General features: G+C 28.4%; 1 protein-coding gene across 3 annotated transcripts; it reads left to right on the forward strand.

Annotated features, from left to right (window-relative positions):
• Window positions 1-25,140, forward strand: LOC140048096 (phosphatidylinositol-glycan biosynthesis class X protein-like). 3 transcript variants are annotated; one of them, XM_072093129.1, is made up of 7 exons: window positions 1-47; window positions 807-973; window positions 5,806-5,899; window positions 8,470-8,617; window positions 13,689-13,920; window positions 16,398-16,501; window positions 24,540-25,140. In XM_072093129.1, exons 2-7 carry the CDS (start codon window positions 859-861, stop codon window positions 24,684-24,686), a joined length of 840 nt encoding a protein of 279 aa, XP_071949230.1. In that variant the 5' UTR covers window positions 1-47; window positions 807-858; the 3' UTR covers window positions 24,687-25,140. The 3 variants fall into 3 exon arrangements, with proteins under 3 accessions (XP_071949230.1, XP_071949221.1, XP_071949213.1); XM_072093120.1 differs by having other exon boundaries at window positions 5-120; XM_072093112.1 differs by having other exon boundaries at window positions 5-107.

Raw genomic sequence — 25,140 nt, forward strand, 5'->3', positions numbered from 1 at the left:
AATGCATGTAAACACGAAGAAACCAATCATTGTTTTACTAAAATAAAGTAGTCTATTTTCAATTATTTATCACCATTTTAGAAATTAACAAGAATATAATCATTTGTGTATGTATCAATGGTAAATAATTTGTAACAGACGAAATGCATCATGTTGTTTAGCTGACTGTTAGTTAGGCCTCAATAAAACTAGTAAAAGCATTTCATTACATAGGGGTGAAGTCAGCCAGTTCCCTTGATGCGTTGTTGAGTTCGATGGGAGGAAGTGATCTTAGCTAGGCCTAGACCATCTGCAATTTTAAGATGCTAGGCTGGTACTTTACCATGACATATAGGCCTAATTTTCTTTGGAATACTGCTATGCTAACTACTATATATTCCTTTTTGCAGACAAACCTGGTGTTTTTGTTCATTTCATTCCAATTAATAATGTTCATTTTATTTAAATTTTATAACATTTCTTTTATTTTAAAATTAATAATACTGCAAATATATATATATATATATATCTTATGTCAATTCAAATAAATAAATTTCAGTTTAGTTTTTTGAGTTCATAATAAAATTTGCTTGTTTGGTATTTAATAACAAATGCACTGATTTGAAATGTGCATGTACTGTAGTGTACTGTACTGTATTTAAAAAAAAAGTCTTTTTTATTATAAGAAAGAGTTTGGAAACTTTTTGAAAATTCTTAGTTTGAGAGAACATTACTTGTGTTCAGGGAATTTGATTTGTGTAACTTGGTGTGGTGAACCTATTATTAAAATTATCTTCAAATATTTCAATGATTTTAATATCTTGCAGGTATAAAAATGGTTATTTAAGTACTTACTTACCGAACTAATCTTCTGTTAAAATGGTGTCCTTTGCACACTGTACTATCACTGTGTATATATTGGCGATGTATTGCTTAGTATCTTCTTTTCAACTTGATACCAAATCAGAACAAATTCTAGATGATCTAAGGAAAAGTAAGTATTTAGATTTAGAAATGCTGATTGTGGGTTATTACAAGATTTGTGTTTTCCATATTGTGTATTTTGTGATTTTTTGTTATAATAACAATTTAGGTACTGCCAACCACTATTCAGGACAAATCCCAATCAAGGGGACACTTTCTTGGGTTCCAAAACTGATGTGTGTGTTACAAGTAGGTCATAGCCAACAATTTCTTTTCCACCCACAATGCGTTGGATTCCAACTGCCAAACATAGGCTACAAAATGCAGTGTTCATGCATAAAGATATACTGTATATTATGCATAATGATATGTACTCATACTGTATGTAATTACTATAAAAATCACATAGTTAAATGTATGAAATAATGTATCAAGAAAAATCTGCACAACTGTTTCCTCAGGTATAGTCCCCTTTTTTGTCATCATCATTCCTTTCTCAAACATTACCATTTGGATATATTTATTTTTTCCCTAATAATGCTGTAGTTAAGTATATTATTAGCAAAATGGGTTTTAATGTTCAAACTACTTACAGAGCCACAGAAGGCAAGATAATTAGAAATGCATTTTGTTTATGAGGGCTTAACTACCCTATCATTACTGTAGCTCTTTTAGTGAATGCCTTAAGAATTTTGAAAATTACCTGACAATTATTTGGCAGAAAGTAGGGCACATGAAATGTGCTATGAAGATACAGCATATGTTTATCTGAACGGTATTGGTCCAAATCATTTTATTCAAGAGTAAAATGCTTAAGATTGATTTTGTCGTTGCCTACCAATTATTTTCCAGAATTGTGTTCACAGAAAAGCTGGTTATAAATGTGGTACAGTGAAGGAGTATGCATGTTTGATTATGTGAATAGTATTGGCTTTTTAATTACAAATGAAAAGTTTCTGATTTTTGTGTATTTTCTCAACAATTCAAGTACTGTCAACCCCTATGCAAGGGACATCCCAATCAAGTGCTCCCAACAAATGTGTCCCCTTTGGTGGTTCTACTGTGTGTAACATGTGCTGTGAAACACAGAAACATGTGCTATGATACAGTGAAACACAGCAACATGTGCTATGATACAGTGAAACACAGCAACATGTGCTATGATACAGTGAAACACAGCATTTTACAAGTAGTTCATAGCAAAAGCTTTCCTTTCCTTACAGTTAAACATCTCTTATTATTTATATACCATCTTAGTGATAATAGACAATTATTATTGTTACAATAATTTTTATTTTTAAAACGTTACGTTGTTAAAACCATATATATCCAATGCCTAATATACCAAAAATATTTCTATTATTCAAACTTAGTAGTTATTTCAAAATAAATGCACCAATAACATTTGCTTATTGTTATTTCAAAATCTAAATTATTAAATAATATTTATTGATGAATATGTACATCAATTGCTACCAATCAATCAATATAAATGATTTAATACTCTGTCAATACTATATTATACAGTTGCTCCAACCGCCATGGAATTTTTATGAACATTTATTTACAACAATAACAAATAAAATTTATACATATTATTTTTGAAAATATTCAACTATTAATGTGAAATCTGTAAACGTAAAAATAATAAAAGTGTATCGTCAATTATATTTCTTTCCATTTCGCAAAACAAATTTAGTATACCAGTAAAACTATAATACCAGTCTCATATTATTAATATATGTTTATTATTTAATGAATAAACATGCTTTTTACATTAATTTTTATTAGGCTAATGAATAAGTCTGTGTGTAATCTCATGAAGACCAAAAAACGAATATTGAATACATTTTTTTGGTTGATGTCGGGTTTAGTTTTTGCTAAGGTGCTGTACTGTACTTTGTATGTTTAATTTAAAATTAAACTATAATACCACCAGTTTCTTGTCGTATATTTATTTTATATTTTATTGATATTCTAATTATGATTATTTATTTATTACATTAGGTTTTATCTATTACTGTATCTTCACTTTCTGGTACAATTATATCATTTATTTCGTTTCACTTCATTGGTTTTATTTATTTGTTATTTACAGTAGCCCATAATCAGTTCAAAATACTGGTCTCCCTTGGGGCCCTGTGTACAATAGTACTTTTAACTCATCCTGAAATTAGAAATCATCATCCTTGAATTAGAAATCATCTACTAGAAATAATCTTTGCCATCCCCTCCACCCATCTTCAAGAAAAGAAATTTATTGTTTTAACAGAAACCCATGAAAATGATTTTATTTGTATAATTTATTATTTAATGATATTGATAATTTATATAATTTAAATTACAATTTTAATAATAAATAATATTGTTTTAACAAAATAAAGTAATGATTATAACATGTTTAAATTAAAGATACTATGTTATACAGTAGATCTGTATAATATACTGTTTTTTATTTATTTATTATTTTATTAGGAGTTATTTCATTTTGAACATTTATGAAAACCGTACAGTAATAATAAACAACAACAATAATTAGTTTTAATTATAATAAATAATGTTAAAATGTTATAATGAAATAAATATTAGCAAAAATATTAGCTGTTATGAACTAATTGGTTATTTGAGAACAAATATTAATAATTTATTTTAAATTAGAGTAACATTTGAATAAATAATTATTTTGTTTTAAGAAAATTAAGTAATGATTATAACATGTTTATTAAAATAAAATAAACATACTCTGTTTTGGTGTAAACAGTAGATAGTGTATTTACAGTAATTATTCTATTTTGTCTGATAAAATATGTTATAAAATCACTAAATATTATATAATTTATTCATACTATTTATGATTAATTAATTTTAATAATTAACCATATTTAATGATGTTAATCCAAAAATTACTCAGAAATAATGAGTAAAAATATTTAGTATCAAATTAATTTCGAAAGTATAATTCTGTAATACAAGAATGATTTGTTGTTTAATGTTGTTTGTATGCAGGTACTATTGATTATTAATTTAAACCATATTTATTTTAATGAATTTCATTAAACTAATTTACAGTTCATGTGGGACAATATATAATAATCCACAACTGTTTTATTATATAAATGGTTGTGTTTTTCAAAGTACAATGCCACCTTTCTATTTTCCAATTAAATCGTCCTCATTTCACGTCAGTTAATTGAAAATTATCAGTCTACTTCAACACCAATTTTTAATACTCTGTAAAATCTCATTTTTTCTAAGAATTTAATATATTTTTTTCGCCCAAGGCTCTTTGATTATTACCGCGCAAGAAAATTAATTTGCGATTTATTTAAAATCTGCCAAGTTGCACTTTTGCGCGGGTTTTGTCGTTAACGGTAAAATCAAATGATCTTTAGATACAAAATACATTGTACTATTGAATATGCGTTGAACCAAAGCGTTAGCATACAAAAAAAAAAACCAATGACACGATTCTCAAGAAAAGAACATAGCAATGTATTGTCAGATTATAAGGAATTAATTCTACGTCTGTGGATCTATTGGGAGAAAGATTTAGAGATTGTATACAATAATTTGTGACTACTTAACGCCAAATTGCTAGGTGTGTTGTATCATGAAGGAATAATTGTCATTAACTAGTGTTGTGTTTGCCTAGCTTACATTTAGAACTAAATAATGTTTTTTGATAATGTCAAATAAAAAAAATAAATGCATGTGGAATAAGTTTTCGAATACTTAAAATGGCCAATATTGAGATGCGAAAACACATAGTGAATGGTGAGGAGTGGGAATAAGACTTCCTTTTTTAAATTTTTTTTTTCATGTATAAACAGCCAAGGATCATCATGAGTGAATTCATCCACTGTTTTTCATAAGACAAAAACACACAAGGTGTTCTGTGTAAATAAAGTCCTAAACAAATCTTTTTCTTTTATTTAAGATTCCAGTATAAAACTTAATTTTAAGTATAAACTTTAGGGTCAAATTTCAAGCCATTAACAATCATTCATGAGATTAAAACAAATGCAAAAAAAAAAAATTAAACCATGCAGATATTTCAACCTGGTAATTTTTGAATAGTGAGATTACAATACTACTCAATAACTCATTTTGAAAAACGTTACTAATTCCAAATCCATTGACGAGACGTACGTAACATAGACACGCCAGATTCAATTAATACATGGTGATGTTCTTGCTTGTCACCATTCCAACAATGCAACTTTTAACTGTGTGACAATATTATCTTCAGTTCATAATACTCAGGCATAAAGGATTATAATGCTTAATAATTCGCAGGAAATAAATCTGTAAAATAGATATTTTAGATTTATGTATTTAGTGTTCGTGTTAATATGTAGTTCAAGTGTTATCCAATGAGTTATGATGCGTTATGTAGGTTTTCAGGTTTTACAGATAATTTATTGACAGTTCTTATTTTACCAGAAGATATTTCAACACCATGGATACTAATCTAAAAGAAAGATTATGTAACAAAGAAAAACAAATTATACTTTACACTGTATTAATAAGTAAAAATGGTTAGGTTTTGAAGAATGAGGGTTTGATATTATTTTTATTTTTCACCATATTCAAAAAAACAATTTTCTTGTTTTGCAATAAATGCAGCATATCGAAAAATAGATTTCCGAAAAAAAAAATGTTTTTAGGAAATTAAATTCTTACTGTATTCAGTGTTATAGATAACAATATATTTAATCTTTAAATAATTTTTGTAGACCCAATCAAAAGTAGAGAAATAACTTGTATTGTAGAAAGATAATGAAAGTTTGTAAATACTATATTTTGTACTTTTATTATTTGGACATTATTACTGTATGATACTAATTAATTAAACCAAGCAAGTTGTTTGTTGTTATAAAAAAATAATTTTTATAATAACAGAAATTGGAAATCAAATAGATGAAGAGAGACTTGTTGCTATAGATGTCGCTAATGCAGAAGTTTCAAGACTTATACAACAAAGAGGCTTCCACAGGTACTGTATAAATATTTGTATTTTTTTTGTTTTTTAACCATATTTAATGAGGATGATCCATCCAGCTATTGCTGATCATTAGGGACCCTCAGAGGTTCACAAGATACAAGATGCTCTACATAAACAAAGTCTTTGGGAGTGGAGTAATTTGGTCCTTAGAAAAAATCCTGACATGTGACGGGACTTGAACCCAGGATCCTTGGAGTGGTAGCCAAGCATCATAACCACCAAGCCACAACTCCACTTATGAATGCATGTACAGTACAAACAATTTGACAAATATCAAACATTAATTAATATTACTATTATAAATGTATACTATATATTAAAATACCAAATACAGTTAAACCTCTCCTTTGGGTGGGACATGCCTATTCAGGGAACAGCCTTTTTAAGGGAAAATTTTCTTTACTATTTTACTGTTCAAAATGATAAAAAGTGCAATACAGATTACGTACCATTGTACTTTTGCCTTAGTTTGATTTACTATTTTCAATTTTACTGTAATGTAAATTATAATCTTCTCAGGTCTACCTAGCACTTGATTCTTGTTAGCAAATATATTAATATAATCAATCAATTGTGTCAATTTTCTGTATTAACATTTTGTTCAATTAAGGTGTTTTTTTTTTCTCTTTGTACTCTTTAGGTATATTTAGTGTGTTGTCTATATTACTGCTGTGAAATTTGCATTAAGACCAATTTACACAAACGAACAGTAATGGTAAACGGATATCTGCATGCTTGTCCCATGTAGAATCTGTTTCTATCCTGAACTGGTTTCCGCTCAACCGCCCGTCCGCTCCGCGTTTTGTGTAAATGGAATAAGAAATAACATGGATTCTATTTTTTTTTTACCGCTACCGCTTGTCTGTGTAAATTGGCCTTTAGTGTATTATGGAATCAAACTGGGTACGAAAGAATACTCGAGTACAATTATAAGGAAAAACAAGAAATATTATATAATAACGAAAGTTTCATGAGTTGAATAGGGAGAATATTTTAATGAAGATTGACTGCTCAGTCTGAGCCAAGTTAAATAGTTATGTATGCACCAAGTTTGAATTTTATGTTCAGTTCAGTATAGATTCAATATTACACACAAAATCCTAAGGTCCTAACAAAATATCACGACAATTTATAAAAGCCATAAAGGGCGTTATAATTGGTTTTAAATTCATACACACATAGAGGGTGCTATTTAAAAAATTGTCAGGCTTCAGTATCTATGGTAAAAATGATAGATGTACAGTCTGGACTATCAAGATGTTTGTTGTACAATATTCAAATCAAAAGAAAGCGCAGCTTTGGTGCAAGATTACTCATAATATTTAAACTACTGTGATTAGGGAGAGACTTGATACAGTACAAACACCAACAAAAACATAGATAGTTATTGTTTTAAAAGTTTTCAATACAGAGTACAGTATCTTCCACAGTAAATTGTATGTGAAAATGCACGTAGTTTACTTTATAGCACAAAGTCACAATCGCACATACTTACAAAAACTAATAGGCCTACATAAGAAGACATTCATGTCGATGAAATCTAATCAAAATTAATTTAAGATTATTTAAAATAATGTTTTTTGTTTGGAATGTTTCAATTAGAGACATGTTCTATTTCTGCATATGAATAATAATATAAATATCTATTTGTAATCAATTCTGAATTATCATGTCCTACTTTTGATGTTGCTAATTAACAACATAATATTATAGTCATCATTAAAATTAATTTATAACTAATATTTAATACTTTCTCTATTTGAGATACCTGTGATAATTATCAAAACATTTTTAATGGCTTTCATTTGTATGAAAATACCGCATTAAACAAGGTGTTTTAATTTCTTTTGTTCTGCAATTTAGTTTAAGCGGTATTTATAGAAGCGATGTTTCTACTAATCCTTTGTTAATTCTATGAAAACAATCTGTTTAAAAATCGCAGAACTTGCATTTGAATTTATTTTAAGTAACATCAGCTAGATCATCAGACCTAAACCCACGCATTTTACTACAATTTGTAATGAAGCAGTGACGCTATTGTTGTGAGAAAAAGCCTGGTATTGTTCCATGATTTGAACCCATGCCCCATGATTTAGTAAGCAAGCATGTTTACCACCAAGCTGAAATGCCACTACTAATTTATAAACTTAAAATAAAACAGAACATGTTTACTAATAAAGTATTTTACGATTAATTAACTGTTTCTATAGATAAAAAAGTATTGTGTAGTGTGTATTTAATACTTGTATGAGTATAAAAATAAGTTGCAATTGATGTATTAAAGTAGATAAGAACCAAGAGGACAATTCACATGCCATTCCTAGCCTACTATAATGGTAGTCAATAGCCCAGATCATTCCTAGACAGTGACATGAGAAATTGGTCTGGAGATTGCAAGAAAAGAGGACAATCTCTGTGCGGGCCATAGGGTTGTCAAAGGCCTTTGAGAAAAAGTAGTCGGTTAAAACCCTACCAACAGTGACTGGTAACTACTGTACAGTTCTGTCAGACTGCCACATGATAAAATAATATCACTGTGAACATAATTTGTTTATTTACAGAAATGTAACAACAACGGTGAGATTAAATATGATGGACAATATTTCATCTAATTTTACCTGTCATATTCTAATGATAGATCACATACCTAGTGGGGCTTTTGTAGATCCTGACCAATTAAAAAACAGAATAGACTTTGGAGGTCCTCAGGTAAGTGAAAAGTGACACTTATATTGAGTTATGGTATTATGCACAGTATCTCAATTCTGAGAAAAACTGAATTTAAATGAATTAATCATGTAGGTAAAAGTATCAGTTCAATTCATTGTATGGTTTACAAGGCTTTGGTTAACAAAGCGTTGGAGAACCTTGTAGTATGCTACCAAGAAATAATAATTGTATTCTATTGAGATTTAACCCAAGTCATTGAATATATAAATGATAATGAAATTGTCTAGGTTGCTAATGAAATTGGCTGTAATGAGTGTCTATGATTATTATTATATTATCATTGATGAGTTAATATTAGACTTAAATTGTCTTTCTCTTCTTTGTTAATCCTCGTGAGACAAAACTATGCTACTTTTTTTAAGAAGTGGCGGGAAAGGTTATGAAGTTAAAAATTAACTACTATTCTGAAATAAAGTTCAAGATCATCTTTTCCTTTAGTGATTTTTGTTTTGCTTAAATAATTTATAATTAACATTACATACAAAGGCAACATTTTACATAAATCATGCAGTATCTGAACTATAACAATTTTATTATTTTATGTTTTTATACTGATAAAAAACGGGTGTCACGAAACCTAAGACCACGAAAGCTAAGACCCCCCTAAGACCAAGATCACGAAACCTAAGACCCAAGACCTAAGATTACAAATTCTAAGATATACTACAGCTTAAAAACAATACTTGTTTATCCATACATAATTTTAAACACAGTAGGTTTCATTTATTACCATAAATATAATTTAATACTACCGCAAAACATAGATAAACTCACATTATTCTCGCCCGTTGAGTAAATGTATATTTTTTCTTTACAACAAACAAACTTGACGGGTTGTTTGTTGGTATATATTTACTCCAATGTGTTGGTTCAGAGGATGTTTTTCTTACGCACCTGCCTTTCTTGTATTTTGACTCCAAATTTGTTGACTAACTTTATCCTGAATACCACACTTTAAAATTAGGACTTATAAGTATTTTCAGAAGGAGAAACACATAATAACAAATAAATAAATCCTTTAAATTGATGATTTTACAGACGTGTTTCTTTGTATTCTGTAATGTAACTCCTCGAGCTCCCCATGCTCAATGTTTTTGTTTCTATGGAGCGCCAAAAGAGCAACAATAATAGTACAAATATAAAAACAGAAAGAAAACGAAACAAAAAAACTTATAATTTTTAAGTTAAAATTTATTTGCCAGTATTTATTTCTTCGTACTTGCATGATTATACTATTATCATTACAATTTTAATTTTACATTGTTTCATCCACACTGTAGATGGACTCCACAGAGTTTTCAGCCCTCTATATAATTTTTGCTCTTTTGACGTTCCATAGAAACAAAAACATTGAACATGGGGTAGGCCTACTTCTAGTGTGCTGTAGGCTAGTCATTTTGTGTGCGAGAAAAACGTCTGTAAAATCATCAATTTAAAAATGTATTTGTTACTTTTTATGTGATTCTTTTTCATGAAAGTGCCAATTCTAAGGTGTGGTATTCAGAATAAATGTTGGGAGTTAAAATACAAGGCAGGTGCGAAAGATAAATATTTGTAATCTTAGGTCTTGGGTCTTAGCTTTCGTGATCTTAGGTCTTAGGGGGTCTTAGCTTTCGTGGTCTTAGGTTTCGTGACACCCGATAAAAAACAGTTATGAATTGAATATTACTAATGCCTTCAGTTTAAACAAATTGCAAGATTTATCTTTGACAAGATTTGTACACCTTATCTTCACGTATAACAAACAATGCCTTCTTTCTTCTTTTTTGTTTCAACATTAATAAGAGTTTTATGCTAAAAATTAAACACATTACAAACCGTCAAAATTATGACGTGAAATAAGATTTATTTATGACAACATTATGAATCCATAAAAATCATCTGCAAATATTACAACAATGCTTTCTTTCTTCTTTTTTGTATTGTCATGTACGACATTTACAACTTACTCTTTTTCTTGACCCCTTTTTACAATTTTTTATTACTTAATTCTGATTGATAATACAATGGTGTTTTATCTTGATTTGTTTTATTTATTTTCGGAGCCCTATAATTTCGCGATTAGACAAATCAAAGTATTTTACAAACTTGCACATTTTGTGGTGAAAATTAATTGATTAATCAACTCTGTGAAGAAGATTATTCTACCAGGGAGTTGTATTTACTTATTTTACAACTCCCTGATTCTACAATAGTTATTTTTAGATTGTGTTATCATAAACATCACAAATATTACTGGATGTTAAAATAAATGGTTTGCGAAAATAAAGGTATTCTCAGTAATGTGATATTTATACAACATACTGTCGCACATTTTAAATGGTAATAATAATTCTTTTGGTAAAAATATAATCTGTAGTAATTTCAATAAAATTTGGTTGATTTGAAGTTTCTGAGGATTTGATAAAATGACCTAGATTTGTGAGTTTGTATCTACCTAGTATGTTATTAGTAGTTAGAGATTTTACATTATTTTGTATAATAAAAAATAATGGTTTTACTGTATACCACTTAAGGTAGGCTTATAATATGTCGACCAACATCATTGGGATGATTTTTACAGATTTTATCATTATTAACATTTTATTATTTATTTCATAATTATTGCTGGGTGCTTAAAATTAAATCTATACACAAAAAAAACCACATAATATTATAAAGATATGGATATGAGGAATGCAGTACTAGTAGAAAATTATGTAGGAAAAGATAAAAACAAAAACCAATAGAAAATGTAAGCAGATGATAAAAACATTGTTAATAGAATAATATGCATAGTGTCCTGAAATTAAAATGTTTTTAGAGAAAAAAAAATATATAATGATCTTATGCATGGAAATAAAAGATACACATAAGATAAAAGAAATAAGATAAAGATATCAGCTATCTATAATATATAGAAATTATAAACATTTCAAAATATCTATTTTTTTTAAACACATAAACATGTCAGTTATCTAATCTATAAAGAAAAATATTGCATTCAAAAATATTCATAGAATATACAAATAAAGATGTAAGCAGCGTTTCTACTATTATACAAAACGACTGTCACGACTGAAAGGTTTTTATTTGTGAATGTTTTGCTCAAAAAAGACATCAACCATTAGATTGTTTTTTGAATTATGTATAAATTTTACATTATTTGGCGATTACGAGAGTTAAAAAACACTTTATAGATTAGCTATTGCTATTTTGGCATATAAACAACTCATTTTAGTGTCGATCTTATTTTAAAATTGCATGAATTATATAAAAGTAGAGTTGTAATGCCCATAGCAAAGTAAAGTAATTGCATTTACAGATGTCGAGACAGACCGTGCGTTCATTTTGGAATGAAATATAAGTTCAGAAAATACATATTTTTTATTATTGCTCGCAAATGATTACAAATGTTTTACCAGGATTATGAACATCGACAGGGATTTATTACATTAAAAGCTCTTTTAATAGAAGTATTATATCATTTATTATTATCTTTCATTATGTTTTATGCTGTATGGCAGTATACCATACTGTAATCATTCTATTTTGAAGATATTTTTTTTGTGTTATTTATTTCTGTACAAAAAATCAACTCAATATGTCGAGTAAATTCATTATTTCAATCATTTACTTCATTCATTCATCTATTAATATATCAGGTCATTCATTAACCCTTCATTCATTCTTGATACCATTCATTTGTTTTTTAATTGATTCATTCATCCTTATTATATTATACTGTACTCAATTAATTTCTTCCATAACTCATTCTTCAGCCAATTTATTCCTCAAATCATTTTCCTTTATTCATTTGTTTTATTCCATTTAGTCTTTCTCATTTTCTTAATTATTTAATTTATCCTATACTTTAACTCAATCATTTATTTTTTACATTACAGTACACTACACTGTTTTGTTCTTTAATATATTTTCATCATTTTTCAGTCTTTTCTTCATCCTGTAATTCATTTATTCTATTGTCTGCCGTAGTGTACCATATATCCATCAGCTCATATCATTTTTGTTTGCTCTTTGAAAATTTACCAATCAGCGGATTCATTTATTTGTACATCAGATTCTTAATTTATTTATCTACAAATTCATCTATTTCCAATTCATTTTTTTTTCTAATTTAAATAACGAGAAGGTTTACATTATCAAGTTAATTTAATATCCCCTTTGTACTAGTTTACCCCACTAAGTATTTACCAAACTCCCCACTGAACAAACTCAGCCTCAGGAACTACATACCTCCACAGTAAACACCATCAATCCAATGATTATAACAAAATATAATAGCTAAACCCAAATGATCATCATGGTTACTTATATCAGATCTTGTTAACAACTATACATAAACAATCATCATCATCTGATTAATGATTTAAATTTTCTAATTCTTCGGCCCTTGCGAATTTTATCCTCTCCTATAATAAGCTAGATTAAATGAAGTAAACGAGGCATAGATTGTTTCAATTATTAAGAGTAATTACGTTTGTTTTATACTGTGTATTTTTGTGCATTTCGCTGGAAGGTAAATTACTCTTGAATTTAATTGCCCTGTTCATTGTACTTTTGATAACATTAAAAATGAGAGTTTTGAAATTAAACCAGTTTTGGGAAATCCCCTAATGAGTTGCTACATGGCCAGGGAGAAAGTGAAAGTTGAAACTCTCAGAAGAGGTGAAAGTCTACACAAAAAAGTTTTGACCAATTGTTTCAATAGGACTGTTGAAATTACACTTTTAAATTTCAATTTTTAAAGGTTTTGGCAATATTTGGTTAAATATTATTTTGAAATTTAAATTATACTGATAATTGTGTAGTACTGTTTTTTAATTTTTCTGTTAAAACAGTAAAATTACAATGCTGAAAAAATAATAATTTGTAAAAATTTCCTGCTTGATATTAGGCAACCTACCATTAGACCACTCTAACTGGGACCATATTCCTTTTAATAATAAATAAATATACTGTATTTATTTTAATCAGAAATGACAGGAGTAATAAATACTGAACATTAAACATTTCAATTCATTTACCTTTGTTATTTGTTTTTTTGTAGGTTGTTATTTTGGATGAGATTGATATTGAGAAGCCTGAGTACATGTCAGAAGAAATTTCAATTATAAGTTTCCAAACTTTTAAATCGTTATCATCATCAACATCTTGTCAAATAAATTTAACAATATCATTTCCGCTTCATCTTCGTTACCACAGACCATCAAACGAATCAACTATAAATTTCGCAAATGTTACGATACATCCCCCAGATACGTTTATACGCTGCATTCCAGGTAGGTCAAATCATTTTGAAAATTTAATGCTCGTGGGTAATTTCAATGAACAAATACGAATTGACTCTCCGATGCGAACATTAAAAATAAATCTTGACGAAGGTTATTAAGACGACGATAACATTTCTGTAAATTCAAAATGAAAAATATAAACTAGATCACTACAGCCTCAGTGGTTAAATTCATTTGGGATGAAAGATCCCCAATTTCCCTAATACACTTAATGCCTATGTCAATAGCAGTAATATCATAGATCTTTGTCTTAATGATATAAATACTAAGTTTCGGCTTTGTACAACTATCTATGACAGTGTAACGATAATGGTTATTTGTAGTGCGCCAGTTTTGATGAACACCTTACAGGCATAGGAGGCATTCTAATAGGTAATCGACATCATGTCTTCGCATCAACAATGAAATGATTTACTTTAGTCATCAGCTTTTACACTGTTAGTGTAGGAAAGATCTACGCAATAGAGAGACATGGAATAGCAAAAAGAGACATGGAATAGCAAAAAGAGACATGGAATAGCAAAAGATATGCAGTTGGGATCAGAGACATGTAATAGGGAAAGATGTGCAGTTGGGATCAGATACATGTAATAGGGAAAAGAGACATTGAATAGGGGAAAAGTAGGCATGCTAAAAAGAAGTGACATGCAAATAGGAACTAGATCCATGGAATTTTTAAATGAAAGGAAGGAAAGGACAAAGAGGCATGGAATAGAGAAAAAAATCACATGCAATAGGGAAAAGAGACATGTATGCTATAGAGAAGAGAGACATACATGCTATAGAGAAGAGAGGCATGTATGGAAAAAAGTTATCCATGGAATTGAGAAATGATCTATACAGGTTGACAAGCCAATAGGAAGAAACATACAATAGTGAAACAAGTTTAAATTCAATTTAAACTTTCATTTCTCATCATTTTTCCATTCTTTACACACACTTTTTGTTTGTCATTTATCATGCATTCCTTCATTAGCAATTTATTCTTTCATTGCATCATTCACCATACATGCATGCCAACCACACTTTAATTCTTTCATTTGTCATTCATTCTATGATTCCATACAATATATTTCTGAAACTAAAACTCATTGAAAGTTTTCAATCAGAAAAATTTACATCAAGTTCATCTGTCATCCTGTATCGAGATCGTATAAACGTTAATTTAAATTATTGATTTTAACAAATGTGTTCATGTAATTCATTTATTTACTTCATTTTATTGATCAATAAACTAAATGACAGTTCTGATCGGCTCAATAATGAGAAAAAATAACAATTAGAATTTACGTAGATTAGGTGTGTTTCGATTAAAGTATTAGACGATGTTGCAAGAAAACAGTTACAAGGTTATGTATTTAAGATATTGCATTAATATAATAAATGACAAAGAAAAGAATATTTTAATTGTAAACATATATGTATACATATTCCTGTAGAGAAGAGATAGAAAAACTGTTTGTAGTTAAGTAATGAAAAGTCAATTAAATACAGAAACCAAAAATGTGTTTATTTCAAGAACCTGTCTAGGGAAGAAGCAGCATGTGAATACAATTAAAACACACACAATAAAATGTTAAAAGCATTAAAGTCTACAGACTTGATAACAATAGGACTGATATGAACAAACTATAGGAATATTAAAGCTCTGTCTACACTATCAAACTAGTTTGATGTGCCCAAATATGGTAGTGGTATGACATCATTTGTGTTCATGTATGAGTACATCACATTTTTCTGTCTAACTAGTTCTTTAGTGTAGAAAGTGCTTTAGATTTGAACATTATGAACTTTCTGGTCACTTGGCTCCTAAAATGTATAACTCATTTTAAAACACAGTCATTATTCTCAATAGTGTACATTTAATTACAAAGAAATTTTAAACAGACTAAACAACTAAGATATATATCAAAAGCATCAAGTGATGATGGATGTGTGATTTTTTAGAAAAATGTCAAACAGATGTTGCCGAGATAAACAGAAGTAGTGTGTCTTTCTGCATAGTTGTATCATTGCAAAAATTATCTTAAATGTGGTTTGAGTAATATTTTTATGTCTTAAGTACATTATATAAAATGCCCGATTAATATTTTCTGGCATTGGAAATTGTTTGGCCTTGATTTTCTTAGAAACTATAGGATACTTGACAAAATACATAAATAGGCAAGTCATACTTTGGCCATCTTATTAAAAAAACCACACCCTCTTTCAAATGTTTTATTTTTATCATTCGATAATTTTTATTTATTTTTTTTTTTTTTATTTATTTCAATCCACAATCAACAGAGGGGAGCCCATCATTTACAGACTTACATAAAACACAAGACAAAAGAAAATCGACAGGGTCCATAAAGAACCAATTAACAAAGATTTCTTAATTAATTTACATATTGATCAAATTTGATCAATTTCGATTATTTTTTGGTTATAATAACTATAATAAATATTTGTTCTACATTCTGTAGATGATACAGATTCATCTAACATAAATCAAGACTGCAAGCTTATCCTTGCTCCATGTAGCTATACTAAAACGAAACTGTGTCATTGGCAAAGTATAAGAAAAAATGTGAGTATCATTTTTGCTATATCACTATGTTCATTGAGCTTTTAATAAACTTTACTTGAAAATGTTATTTAAAACACAGTACTGTAGTTTCAATTCAAATTTATTCTGCAGTACAAATAATTACTGTATAGTATAGTAAATTGTTTGTGGGGCTTCTATTAAAAACAAATTATTATTATACAGAATATACAGAAGACAACTTTTGTGAGTTTTAGCGTTTTTTTTCTCTATATGTTGAATACATGAAGAAGTTTATAATTTACTTTGAGGATCATTGTAAATTTCAGATAGCCATTGAAGGCTACCTGGCACAGTACCTGAGTATTCATATCCCATTCCATAGGAAACTTTGTTTTATATGCCATTCTCATCATTAATACATGTACATTTCAGTTGTTACAAAGCACGTCTAGTTCTTGGTATATCGACCACTATGCTATGAGCAATAACCATTAACAAAACAGTTCCACGTTTAAAGAGATAATTCAATTTTATGTTTTTATTTGCGAAAATTGGTTTTAATATTTTTGTAGTCATTAATGTTATGCTAAATCTGTTAATAAAATAACATTTTGAAAAAGTTGGACTCAAAACAATGATTTTGTAATACTTAAAGTGTAGATTTACCTAATAAAAATAAATGATTTGATTGATGGTTATAAATATCGACGACCTTCACAGCAATTACTCTATTTTTATACTATATTTAAATCTGTACTTCAACTATATTAAAAACAATACTGAAAGAGAAGATAATAAAAAATGTTGCGTGTACTTTTGGAAAAACAGTTCATCAACCTCTCTCTAAAAATAATAATGTGGCTTTATTAATTCTTAATATTGACCTTCTAAATTTTAAAAAAGTATATAATAATAGTAAATTATTTAGTATTATTACTATATTAGGCACGTTTCCGTAAATGGTTTTGAATCGTAAATGTTCGTACTAAAGATGAGTTCATGAAGGATATTTCAAGGATAAGACAAATTTTTCTATAAACACAGTCCATCGTGCATAAACTACTGTCTATCAGCATGGTTGACTGTGCCGATAGTCAATATTTGGTGTGGTTAATATCAGCACCATGTCAATTGTTAACTTTCCTTCTGTACAATATTGACTTACTTGGTACTGTAGAAAAGTTATTTGAAGATGAGGTAAATCAATGGGTTGGGATAATCAACTCAGTTTAATTAAACCTTAAAAAAGTAAAACAAATGAATTACTACTGTACATAATACTAATCTGAATATTTATGAGGTTCTCTTTACCAAGGTCTCACAACGCTTACAGAAAATAATAAAAAAGGTTAGTTTTTCAGAACAAATTTAAACTGCCTCATCGTTAACGAATGATGTATTGTGCAGCGGCAAAAAATGCCCTTTGATTCCAGAAAGTGAATTTATTAGTGGATGAACAGATACAGCACTATTTACTGTTTTACTTCACTTTAAAATTTACTATTATACAAGATAACAGCAATAACACTTTTTTTTTCATTAGAATATTCTATAAATCCTGGTATTATGTTTTCTAACGCACAGAATAATTTAGTGATTTATTAATATTGATTGATTGATTATCGTTATTTCCTAATGTTAATGCAAGAAATATAATAATTAATTTTAATAGTTGAAAATCCAAAACAAAACTAAATTAAAGTTGTTTATTTATCATAATATTTGACTATTCCTGGTGCTTTAAAAAGATCAGGTAATATGAATTGATATATTAATTATAATATTTGATAGTAAATGTCATACAATGTAAACCTAATTTTAATATATAATGAAAAATAATAAAAAAATATTCAAATTTATTAAGATACAATATTCAAATAGTCCTGGTACATAACCTTGTATTTCAAGATAAATATAATTATATCAATTAATTGATAAACTAATGAATAATATTATTGTTATGTACAAATTAACTTTGTTAAATATATTTGACTTATATTTGTGTAAAAGTTTTAATTATTATGGAACTATAGAGGGTGATATTTAATTATAAATGATAATATTTGATTGCTTTGAAAAACTTAACTGTTAGTGTTATTGTTATTATCATTATTTCATTGTATTACCTCACGACGTTAGTATCATTATTGTTTGTGTTGGTAAAGCCTAATTGTATAATATTTAAATGTGAACTCTTAATATGTGTTGAGTCCCATAGGGGACACTTAGTTGGTAGGTGTTTATTATTCTAAAACTTTTTTTTTATTCAAAGTAGAAAAGAAAAGTTTAATTATTTTAATAATTTTTTATAAAGGTGTGTGTCAATTGTGTTAAACATCAAAGCGGATAAACATCAATGTTCTTGTACATCATATGTGACAGGTCATCAAATATTGCCATGGTAATTAAACCTGACCTCTGTTTCCTATAATCATCAGTACATTTAGTTTCTAGAGGTTTGAACAATTTTAAATATGTCTGGTAATTTAGCCACTGTCATTTGGCTATCTTCAACTCTTCGTCCCCCCTTCCTAAAAAAGCCTCTCCGGGACATTCTGATCAATTTCTGCTGACGCATATTACAATTTAATAAAAAAAAAAGAAAACTGATGTAAGACATTTCAGTAAGATATCCATATTTGTCAAGTTACCTTTCTGGTATTAATTTTCTGAATTTGTCCTTGGAGGGCAGCTAAGTTTAACCGTAGTCCATTCTCTCATGAATCTTAATTTATATGACCCAGAAAAATATGCAAGAATTTACCATATTTATTAATGAAATACTCGGCAATCCAATTCCCCAAACAATTTCTCACTCGCTCCCTCACTGGCTTGTCGAAATTAACGTGAAGGGAAAAATGAGTATGAACTAGTTTTCCAGTACATCTGTTTCGTAACAGCCATGTCGAATACCTACCATCAGATTTCCTTGTTGGTCATTAGGGAGATTTACACTTTTTTCATAGAATTGATTTAATTTGAAGGGGGTAATGCCTTGTTTGATCCGTGCTTGCCTTCTCAATTTACAGTGTCGCTTTCGATAAACTTTTTTCATGTCCATCAAACGGTTAATAAGTTTTCTTCCCCAGGCGAATGTTTCAGAATTAAAATCTTGTCAAAACAAAGTTTAAAGCGTGTAAAAAATTTTAAATGTAAGCAAAAATGACAAGGTAAAGTGTTAAAATGCTAGGAATTTATTGATACTTGTTGCATAGTTATTTTAGTTAAGTGCTGATAAAATTCAATCATCCTTTTATTATTTTGTTAAATATACTTAGAAATTATTAATCAATCAATGTCTATCAACCATATTACGTTATTTTCCATTAAAAAAAAAATAGCTTTACGTGTCTAATGTGCTCTTTTTTAATATTAATATTATTGTATTGTTTGAATTTTATTATTTGTTATACTTTTGGTATATTTATCTTGTCTTTGTAAATGTTAATGTTCACAAGTTTGTTTTTAATGTTGTGGGTTTGGTCCTTATACCTTCTTGTGCTGTTTATCTTTAATTGTATTATATTCATCATTTATGTCATACAGTAGAATAATGGATGTTCATAATGTAATATATTATTATTTCAAAAAGGTACACCATATTGGTTAAACTAATCATTGGCACATGCAAAGAGGGGCTTATTCAGAAAACTCTTTTTTTACCATACTATAATATAATTAATTCTCAATTAAAATAAGGAGTAGAAAACAGATGATATTTTGGTTATTATTTTTGTTATTAATTCATTGTTTTATTTTCAATGAACATTTGCTTCTTATTGTACATCTGGGAAACTATATATTTTGAAATAAAACAAATATTCTAAAAGCAGGGCTCATTTTCTAAAAAGCATAATTTGCCAAGAAGGAACATTCACTTAATTTTGCCTATCATGTGTATTGTCACTAATGTAACACAAGTTGGTATTTAGCTCAGTAATAACGTACAAATTATATTAAATTTTAGATCAAGGCCTTAAGCATGACATTAATGTATACTGTATTTACCAGCGATTGTAGAAAACAGAAACAAAATCCCTCGTTGATTGGATAACTTCCTTCCAACTCAAAGACATTATAAAGAACATCAGACTGAAATTTGATCGTCATATCAGAACATTTGTAGCATCATCGCAAAATGACAACAATTGCATTTATTTAATTTAAGTATGCAATAAGTCGGTAAAACTTCTTCTAAAAGACCGCAAGATTTGAAAGATTCCGACATACTTTACAATTAAGTACATACTTATATACAACAAACCAGTACTTCTTTGAAAAATTATATCAAAATATGTGAACAGCACCCTTAAATATTTAAGTTTAATTTAAGTATGTACCTTATTATCAAGATATTCAAATACTCTGTGTTATTAGTAGTCTTTTTACAATTTGTCTTTTTTAACTAAACTTAAACTATAGAAGTGTATCTGAATATAAACCTACTTAAATAGATAATGTTAAAAGGACTTACTTATTCTCTATTTGAGTAAGTATGTTATATAGTGCACTTAATCACAAAACAGTAGTACACAAATTGATTTTTCTTTCACATTTTATTTAAAAAAATGTTTCTTAAACAAACTTTAAACCTTATACTTCCTACTGTATGGATTATATTTTTTCCTTCGTTGTTTTAATCGTAAATTAAATAATTTCCCTTGGGAAATAACTTTTTATGTACTTGTACAGAAATTATTTTAAAAATGTTTAAACGATACTGTTGATTCGCCGATTAAACGATTTCCCGGTGCAAAAGTTCATTCAGGAAAAATGTAATAAGTTAGGAAGAAAAAATTGCCAAGTCCGTCAGAATTCAATTAGCATTAAGTAAGAAGTGAATTTCGTGGGTGCATGTACCGCCAGTGCGTATCAAATCAAGTCTAGCAGCGTATAGTAATTAAGAGAAATTTGCGAAGTAATCCCACTGGGAGAATACACCCTCGTACTTAAAAACACGATAAGAAGTTATTTGACAGAAAATCATGAGGCTGGTATATTTAAGAACGTGGTATTCTATAGTTACTATGTTCCACCACATGTTCAATGTCGGTGTTAATTAAATTTTAAAGCTTTTAATAATTATGTTATGTTATTTATTATATAGCCTGCCAAGTTTATTGAATTTCAGCTGTTTTTGAGTTTCCTAAAAATGACCATTGATTACTAGCTGTGAAAGACGGCATTTAAGTTATAGTATCATGGTTTTACTTTTGTATTTGATATAAAAGTTTAGCATAAATGTTTAATGGTAAAAAAAAAATTGGGGTCGTAATATTAGCTTAAAAACAATTTATGGGAATTTACATACAAGTACTGTACTGAACAAAAAGTGTAATTGTAGTGGTAGACTTTTAGAATTAATTCAGCAATAGCTCTTATGTGGTTATATTAAACACAATTAATTTAATTTTTTGTGGTTTAAATGTTTAACTTCCACCCAGTTCCCACTCAAAGAAACTTTGTGAAGGCAACAAAAGCTTGTCACAACCCTAATCCTTTTGTCCATCTTAGCCATTTGTCCCCCACCCCTAGCCATTTGTCACCGACCCTTAATGTTTTGCCATAATGTCACTTTTGGATTCATCCTTTGTAATGATAATATAATATCTATAGAAATATTTCCACAAACAATATTACTGTATCATCATTTTAGTAATGCAAAATATAAAGATACTATTATGAAACATAAATTCTTTATATTTTAGAATTTTTTATGGCTTAATTATGTTTTTATTAAGTTCTTCCTCATCTCCGTCATCTTCCGTAAACATCAGACAAATTATATAAATCATTTTAGCGTTAAGAATCAAATTAGATTTACAGTTTCGTCAACAGACATTTCACATTAAGCCAAGTATGTCGTTTACTAATGTGTTTTCTTTGTATGCTAATTAAGACCGGATAACAATTCCTAACAATTTTTTTAGATATCCAGAACAAATATCAATGCAGGAAATATGTTGGCTATAGCATTTAATTTCTATTTTAAAATAACAAAACTTTGAAAACCAAAAATTGTATTATTTATACCATAATTAAGGTAAAAATATTTTGTCCTCAGGGTCTTGGCAAACTTTAACATTGATAAATAGCCCTACTTACCTTTCCATCGTTGGTAAACCAAAACGTCATGACATAAGTCACTTTCTAAAAAAATGATGCTACACCTTTAATTTTATAGGCTGGGTCTGAATCTGAATCTCTATCAATTGTTCTATTTCTGTTTATTTATTTATGTTTGTACTATATACTGTACTATATACCTTCTACTTTTATGTATTTTTTATTTCGGAAATTTAACAGTATTGAAATCTCCACATCACTTTCCTGACACCACCAAGGTGGTCACAATGAAATGACTATGGTTATTACTACTCTATATAATAATGATATACCATAGTTTTATGGTAAAACTACATGTCTACACAAACACATTTCACTTTTCAAAAAGAATCTTGTTATTAAAATGAAATAATTAGTTGTCTACGACATTTAAATAATTTTGACAGCGTGATGAGTGAAAGAAATCCATTTCGTTTTTCTCAAAGAAATGCAACAGAGATGTTTTTTAAAAATAAATGAAATGACTGCAAGATATTTGCCAGATGTTTGTAATAATATTTATATGTGATTGTAAATTGAAAACTTTATATTTTTCAAGCAAATCATCATTATAGCAACATATACTCGAGTTATTTTCAGAACCAATATACGTGATCAACATATTGATTTCGCCATGCAAATTTCAAACAATATAGTAAACATTACCAAAAAGAACATTAATACATTAAACATTACTGAAATATGTATCGCTTTTGAATGTACTTTTTTTTAATGGGGATTAAGAAACATGAATAAAGATTGATTTTAGAGTATTAAATCCACATGGATTAAGGTTGATTTATTGAGATTTATTTTAGGTGGAAAAACTTTAAAGTTGATCTAGATTAACGACACTGTCCATCTAACCTAGAGGTGTTGAATCAATTTTCTGGGATGAAAATACTTGAAATAGGATTATTGAATTAAGTCTGGGATTAGAATGGATTAATTCCATGCAGATTAAACCAATTTTAATTTTGGATTTAGGGGTTTTCGCTATCGAATAACATGCCTAAGGATATATGAGATGTTGAAAGATTACTACATAGCATTTAATTCAAACTGTTTGGAAATTTGATTCTAAAGACATCGTTTTATGATATAAACTTAATTTCTTTGCAGTATTTGAACTTTTTTATGTTGTAAGAGTGGTTGTTCCCATTTAAACTTCTTTTTTGTTTTCAGAATGGTTGTTCAAATACATTTGTTTTTAATGAAATAAATTAACGTCTCCCTCTAATTAAAGACCACATGAAGAAATAAAGAAACAATTTCTCTATCTAGCATATACTAATTGTTTCGATTTGATTTATTTATTTATCAGTGGTCCAATGGTACATGTAATACCTTTCGATTGATGTATTTACTTTTTTGAGTTCATCTCTTTATTAGGCAGCTGAGTATAAGCACAAACCAATTCTTAATTTAAAGTGATTCTAATCAACCTACATAATCATGCAGTTTCTTTATTTCTTTAAGTATGATGCCAGTTATACTGTAGATGCAAAGTAGTAAATTTTTTAAATAAAAATATTTTAAGAATTGTGAAAAGTTTGCCATTTTTCCTGATTGTATATTAAATTACTGTAACATATTGAAAATTTAGGTGATAGTGTAATAATTGTATTTGTATATTAAAAACAATTACTATACAGTAAAACTACACCGGTTGTCTTGGATGCATTATGTGCCAGTTGTAGCATAATCACATAATATACAAATCAACAGATTACGTATAATCGGCAAGAGTTTTAAAACTCGCATCATCTCATAAACCGCCATTATTCAAAAGATTAAAAACAATTACCGTAAAAACTAGACAAATTTTGATAGCCGATATCATCCGCGGATCGACGCTAGTTGAAAATTAATTAATTTTTATGTTCAAATGTTATTTTGTTCCATCGCCTGTTTTGACAGGTGTGTGATTGATGATAAATTAATTTCGCAACATTTTTTAATATCATTACAGGAGGGCATGTCAATCATTCTGCAAGTTCCCGTCGGACAACAGAACGACTTCGTTGTCGTGTTCCTTGGAACAGTGTTATGTGTGATCGCAAGCGTTTTATACATCCTCTATGTTCTGTTTAAATCAAGTAAAGACGTAGTAACCTAGTGTGAAGCTATTTTGGATGTGCTGTACATTTTCATGGTGTTTCATAAATACATATTCCAATCATACGATTAGTGCAGTCTCCTCCCAAAGCCAGTTTTGCCAGCAAGATTTAAAGAATAAACTAGCTCCCTACCCGTTTAAAAATTATGTAAGAAAATATTTATACATACAATAAACACATTTTGTCATAGTGATATGCTAGGCCTATTGTAGCCATGTTAAACATATTAAACAAGAGCAATCAGAGACTATACTCTGTCAATTGTATTGATAAAAAATACAATATATTTTTACTTTCTTTGTATTTATTATTAGTCAGTAAGTATCCTAAATTTGGAAAACTCTCATGTATTGACACACTGTTTTAACACCATGATTAGTGTCGTGTTTTCTATAGTCTTTCAGTCAATTTATTTTTTTAATGTATTTAAGTTGTAACAAACCTAATCTGGTT

The sequence above is a fragment of the Antedon mediterranea genome, chromosome 1, assembly GCF_964355755.1.
Source record: "Antedon mediterranea chromosome 1, ecAntMedi1.1, whole genome shotgun sequence".
Lineage (NCBI taxonomy): Eukaryota > Metazoa > Echinodermata > Crinoidea > Comatulida > Antedonidae > Antedon > Antedon mediterranea.

What these genes read in the sequence shown, in the direction of transcription:
- LOC140048096 (XM_072093129.1), top strand. Translation starts at nt 859, where the DNA reads ATGGTGTCCTTTGCACACTGTACTATCACTGTGTATATATTGGCGATG. An exon ending in TCTAGATGATCTAAGGAAAA is followed by an intron (nt 974 to 5,805) that starts GTAAGTATTTAG and finishes TTATAATAACAG; the next exon opens with AAATTGGAAATCAAATAGAT. An exon ending in GTTTATACGCTGCATTCCAG is followed by an intron (nt 13,921 to 16,397) that starts GTAGGTCAAATC and finishes TACATTCTGTAG; the next exon opens with ATGATACAGATTCATCTAAC.